The 6,466-nt window shown below is 37.8% G+C and overlaps 1 protein-coding gene across 5 annotated transcripts in view; it reads right to left on the bottom strand.

Moving 5' to 3' along the window:
• Positions 1–1,056: 1,056 nt before the first annotated feature.
• Positions 1,057–6,466, bottom strand: part of dhrsx (dehydrogenase/reductase (SDR family) X-linked) — a 152,466-nt gene continuing 147,056 nt past the window's right edge. For 3 of the 5 annotated variants that reach the window (XM_002933618.5, XM_004911740.4, XM_012957608.3), the window contains one exon: positions 1,057–1,486. In XM_002933618.5, the coding sequence (XP_002933664.3) occupies positions 1,301–1,486 (186 nt within the window). In that variant the 3' untranslated portion in view covers positions 1,057–1,300. The remainder of the gene's footprint in view (positions 1,487–6,466) is intronic. The other 2 variants (XM_031896696.1, XM_018091465.2) reach the window with 1 other exon arrangement.

Genomic DNA, 6,466 nt, shown 5'->3' with positions numbered 1-6,466 from the left:
CATACGAGACGCCAGGGATATTATATCTTTTTTAATCTCCTGTATGTCCTCCTTTATAATGGAGGTCATTTCCATAAGCATGCCTTTTATATCGGCTTTTGAGGGGAGAGTAGCAATATATGCAGGTAAGTTAAGTTCTTCCTCACCTTCGCTCTCCTGCTCAGAAGTTTCCCTGTTTGTATCTGTCTCGTCCTCGTGGGCGATCGCGGGCGCCATCTTGGATTCAAGTCTGTCCGTTCTTTTCTTAAAAAACATCGGTGTTAATTCTGCTTGTGCGAGTAATTGTTTTTTCCCCGCTGGTCGCTCCTTCTCTGCTTTGCCTTTCCCCGTTTTCCCCATCTCAAAGAGTGCAGGAAATAGCTGGAACGGGTTTGTATGTCACGGAGCTCTAATCACACACTGCCATCCGGCTCCAAGGCAAGCCACGCCCCCAGGACCCAGGGTTTTTATACACCCGGGTCAGAATTTACTTTAGGTAAATCTGGGCCCTGGGCTATGTATTTACTAATAACTTTTTGATACGATTGTGTCAGCACACCAAAATTGCAATTTTTACTTTGAATTGGTGTATGTGTTGAGGTTAATGATATATGAGTGGGACCCACCAATTAATGCATATAATTCTGCATATAAAGCATTTAAGAAAGATACTTACAGAACATCTCTATTATCTGTATTATATCTAATCATCATTTTGGACCTACAGATGACGTGAAATCTGTTTTCCAAAAAGATAAATGGCTCAACAGTCCCCTTTTATATATCCTTTCTATAAATGCATTCTATGTATATGTAAGATATACGTTCCCACACTGAGCTATAGAAGAAAACATGGAAATAAGAGGCTGCTTGTCATCGTAACAAAAGATAAAACTGGGGACTGCATGAAATGATTGTGTTTACTGGAATTATAAATATAGTAATATACCCAAAGCAAACTGTAATAATGAATTCAGCGATGGACTTTCTGAAACAACAGTGGAGGTAGAAAATGAATATTCACACCAGAATGTCAAAAGGGATCATTTCCTTCAGGCAATAAAATGCTAAAGAGAATATTATTTGTGACTGAAAGTATTTTATTCACTCTTCACAGATAAACATTATATTACAAAGCTGGTCATATATTTTATTTTTTCCACACACGTATTCCAAGGCATCTGCCCCCAGTGGTGCCCCCAGATCTACAATTCATTCTCCCCTGTTGTTCAGGTGCATTAGAGAGAACTCCAAGGGGCAGAGTAAGGTTAGAAGGCATTGAACACAATCAGCGGCTACAGGATGGAACCCATTTAAAGCTTCATGCTGAACCAGGAATTCCAACCATCTTGCAGCTTTCATTCCATAGTTTTCTTTGCAGATCCTCGTTGTATGAGATGTCTGCAGATTTTGTTTTTTGTCCATTGTACAAATAACAGCCTCCAATTCCTTCTAGCTCTGGAGCGACTGATGCATAAATAGATGTAGCTGCTCCTTCCTCTGCAGTCTGGAAGAATAAAATTGGTACATATTACTGCCTAAATCAGTAGGGGGGTAAAAACTAAGCGTGCAAAAATAACACTACATTTCTTTGGCTATTCAAGAGAACGACAACTTTAGGGTAATCCTGTTCAGCAATGATTTATATAAATGATCTATGGGAAGTGTCACTAAAGGTAGAGCCCCAAAAATCTACCTGATGCTTTTTGAAGCAGCGTAAGTGTTTTTTTACAGTGAGGACAGTGAGGTTGGGGAATGCCCTTCCTAGTGATGTTGTAATGGCAGATTCTGTTAATGCCTATAAGAGGGGCCTGGATGAGTTCTTGAACAAGCATAGTATCCAAGGCTATTGTGATACTAATATCTACAGTTAGTATTGATGTTGGTATATTTGTTTTATATATAGTTTTTATATGTAAATGTATAGATTTGTGTTTGTATATATGTGCACTGGGATTTGTTTGGAAGGGTTGAACTTGATGAAAATTGTATGTATGTATACTACTTGTACGCAGAGCTGCACAGTAGAATAGATTACTACAACAGGGGGTTATTAAAATAACATAAATACAAAGTATAACAATAAATACAAGGTACAGTTAAGAATTAAAGATACAAGAGGATGGAGGTCCCTGCCCCGTAGAGCTTACAATCTAAATGGGAGGGTAACTTACAGACACAAATAGGAGAATATAAGTGCTGTAGGTTACAGGGGGTGACACTGCAATATAAGTGCTAGTTCCCAGATCCTAACTTAACTATGTAACTATGAACAAAAAAAAAATACTTACATTTCTGATATACTTCTCCTTTAAATTATTATGCTTTATTTATATATAGCTAACATATCCTAATTTCACTCATTATCAGTATACGTTAACACTTTCACTAACACTAACAATACCATTTGGTATGAATAGTGCTCTATTGGCAAGCATTTGGTAGCAACGCTCTTCAAGTCCACTTTAAGCTCCACAATTTACCCTATTCCTTTCTATCTTCTATTTCAAAATTGCCTTGAAGAGCTACTGCATAGCGTTTATAATTACGGTTTTCTATCATGTGAATAAGAAATACCTTTTAACAGTCATACTTTGCCTCTACATTATCTCCCGGCTAATGAGCTGATCTGATTCAAAGAAAGCGAGAAGCACTGCTCAAAACACTCATCTTCTCATTTGGTGCCCAGAGACAGCACTAGAGAGACAGCACTAGAGAGACAGCACTAGATTGTATAAAGCAAAAGGCCCTGCTCTTACAGCCAGTCATCCGATTGTCTGTGAATATTAAGTGGGAACTAAATGTAATCATGTTCCCTGTTGTAGGTTTGGAACATACAAAAAATTAAGCTGAAAAGGATACAAAATGTGTGATATTCACATCAGTCAACAAATAGGCTTGCCAACAACACAAGGGCCGGACATGTTCATCTTTTTTTTATTCTATTGATATTTTTAAGATTGGTTCCTTGGAAATATTCGAAACTGAGGAATAATGTAGGGATGCACAAAATCGATAATATTCGGCTGAATACCAAATTCTAGACAAAAGATTTAGATGAATACCAAATAGATATTCAAAATTTGCTGCATTCAGTTGTCAAGATCTTGGCTTGTTGAACACTCATAGGCTCATTTATTAATCTCCAGATTCGAGACTTTATAAACTTACTGCAAAAAAAATTGCAATTAAAATTTGTTTGGAAAAAGAAACTCTGCTGAAGTTCAAATAATCGACTTTTAGTTCATAAAACTGGAGTTCAGAAAGATATGACAATGTGCTTTTTCCCATGACTTTCAAAATTTCAATAAATGTAGCCCTAAGGAAAAAATGTGCTAGGATTTATCGGAATCACAAACTGAATCCTATATTTTGTTTAAACTGGTATACAAGAATTAAACAAGACATCCAGCTCTCTGTGATTCTCATGCTCCATAGGTAGGGTTACCACCTGGCCGGTAAAATATCAGCCAAGGCCGGTTTTACAAATGTAATTTTTAACAACTAGTGCTCCACTCCTGCCCTCTTTCCAGCTTCACCAGCTCCACCTCCAGCCTTCTATGCTTACTTAGTTCTGTTCAGTGCAGCCTTGATAATGTTTGGCTCCACAGCCAGTTGCATCAGGACTCCAATGTCATGGACCGGCCCTCTCTGAAACATACCCCCCCTCTGACAGGTATGAAATGAGCAAAAGGGCTGCAACCCCATCTATAGGGCCTACCAAAGAGGTTCCATTTCCATATTTTATTGACAAAAACTAAAAAAAACACAGCAAAGGTTACTAATGTTTTACTATGTAAGGAAATCAGCAAGAGGCTGTTTGTTTTGTCTCAGCGATACTGAGAAATACCTTCTATCCTAGTTTTAAAGAATATTAATCAGAAACATTAATGAAACAGCTCACTGAGAGTCCTTTACATACAGAAACTACATTTGAAAAATATGGTACACAGTACAATGCAGCAAGAGGCTCAATAAACTAATTAAAAACACTCCAAAACAATACGGACATCATTTGTACAAAGCAATCTGATGCATAGTAATGAGCTCCTGTAGCAGTAAATGTTGCAGGTGAAATACATAAGCATTATTTGTACAATGCACCAAGCAGAGCACTAATGTGCCAGGAATAATTATGGTACAGAGTAACGGCCTTTAAATTACATTTGGACATCTCTGTGTCCCTTTTTAACACATCATTGTTCAGCCAAGCGAGAGGTGTACAGGGAAATCTAACTTGCCGACCTTCCATTAAAGCCCAGTTGCAACATATTAGCACTGAAATATAATATATAATACTGTGTTAGCCATTCAGCTGGTATATAAGGACACGTTGGTTTATGTACCCATGTAAAAAAAATCTGTATGATCAAGGAAACAATAATAAGTATTTATGGGTTGCACCCCATCATTGCTTCATAAGCCGTTTCCCAATACATATACCCCAGTGTGCTGGAGATGTGAAGAGCAGAAGGGATTGTATATGCTCTGGGGGTGCCACAAGCTGAACAGATTCTGGGAGATGGTAAAGGAATGGCTGGAGAGGGTGACTATAGTGACTGTTAAACTAGACCCGATAACATTTATTTTGTGAGACAAGCTTCCAAGACTGAAAAATCCACCACAATGGATGGCCAATCATATTCTAATAGCAGTAAGGTAACGGACTGCAAAACATTGTAAATCCTACAGAACAGGAACTTCCAGATAGAATAAGATATGTAAGCATAATGGATTATCTAACGGCCCTAAAACATGATTGTTGGATCTCTTTAATAAAGTATGGTTCAACTGGAACATAATCAAACATCTAAATCATGCTAGAGCAGGAGTCCCCAACCACCGGGCCGGGAACCAGTGCCAGGCCATGGGCTGTCTGAACCGGGCCACCTCTGGTCCCAATCACCTGCGATCCCAACTCACTGATGTGTTGCACAGCCACAGCTATGCGAAGCCCAAGAAGCTTTCTACTGATTGCGTCAAGGACAAAAGTACTTAAAGCTCCATACTAACCAGCAGGGGATGTCACCACTTAGGTGGGAGTAAGAAGAGCAAAGCGGCTGGGTGCATATACTTGCAGGGACACAAGCTCGGGTCTCCCACTGATTTTGCATTATGATTAGCTGTATTAGAATTTATAATGTAATAATAATAACAAAAAATAAAGTGCATAATATAAAATAATTACATTAACATTATATATGTAATAAAATTATATACTATGCACTAGTAGCGCCCTCCAGTCCTTGGAAAAATTGTCTTGCTTCAAACTGGTCCTTGGTGCAAAAAAGGCTTGGGGATTTCTCTTAAGAGAAATGAGGGCCAACAAATAGACAATGGCCCATGGAAAGGGTAATTAGAAATTTGGAAGGGGGGAAATGTTGGAAAATAAAAATAAGTCAAGAATGAAAACAATGGAACTTGTGTCTTTTATTGGTAACAAATGAACACGGATGTCATGCATTTTGTATTTCATAGTTCAATGTACAGTGGAATAATGTACTAATGTTGCCTTCTTTGCTGTTACAAATGTTATTCTTTTATCATGTTATGGCCCTTTGGCGCAAGTTGTACGTTTAAAAAAAACAAAAAAAACACATGGGCAAGTTTGGGCCCATGGTTATGAAAGAACAGGAGCATTAGGGGAGTACAGGGGACATCCTGATGTCAACATAGCACATTGCTGCTGGGCAACATTCCTAACAGATCTGAGGTAACATCATGTATACAGAACAGATCAAACATGTAGAAGATATGTAACAATAAACCAACGACACAGTCACACCCACTGACGCAATATATTATACTGCTGCTTTAAAATAAATATGCATTTCGGTAACCTTCAAGCACTCCAAGCAAAGGAAAACCTTCAAAGCACTTTACAAAAATGCTAAATAACCATCAAAGGGAATATGTTAGCAAAGCAGCTCTTAATTAATTAGATATTTATAAGCAGTAATTTAAAGGACAAAAAGGCCAGCTGTGCTTGGAGTTTAGGTAAAAGGAAAGCATAATTCAAGCACTTTGTACAACTGCCGGCACGTACCATGCAACTGTTTTGTTTTTGTTGTTATTTTTCACTTAAAACATAACATTAACAGTATCAGTTTGAATATTATTCCTTCTATATTTTCCTGGTCTCCTAAAAATGGGAATTGTTTAAGTTGAAATTCATTTCTTTTCAAATGTAGGCTTTATATTAACCAGGTATATAGATATACAAAAATAAGAAGGTGCAAATAGTAAGGAGAGTAGAAAATATTTACAGAGATTTCAGGATGCTGTATACTGACAAGACCATTGGCCAATCTGCATTCCTGTTATATCAGGCACAGTCCTGTTATACAGTACAATACAATTTTGACTGCAGTGAACAAAGCGCAATTTTAAAGGAGAACGAAAGCCAAAAAAAATTAAGATTTCCCAAAGGTTCCTCAGTGCCCCCCCATCTAAACCCCTGCATTAGAAATTATATTATTGCTACCGT

The sequence above is a fragment of the Xenopus tropicalis genome, chromosome 2 (assembly GCF_000004195.4).
Source record: "Xenopus tropicalis strain Nigerian chromosome 2, UCB_Xtro_10.0, whole genome shotgun sequence".
NCBI lineage: Eukaryota > Metazoa > Chordata > Amphibia > Anura > Pipidae > Xenopus > Xenopus tropicalis.
Note: the sequence above shows the minus strand (reverse complement) of the source record. Positions and strands in the feature narration are given on the sequence as shown.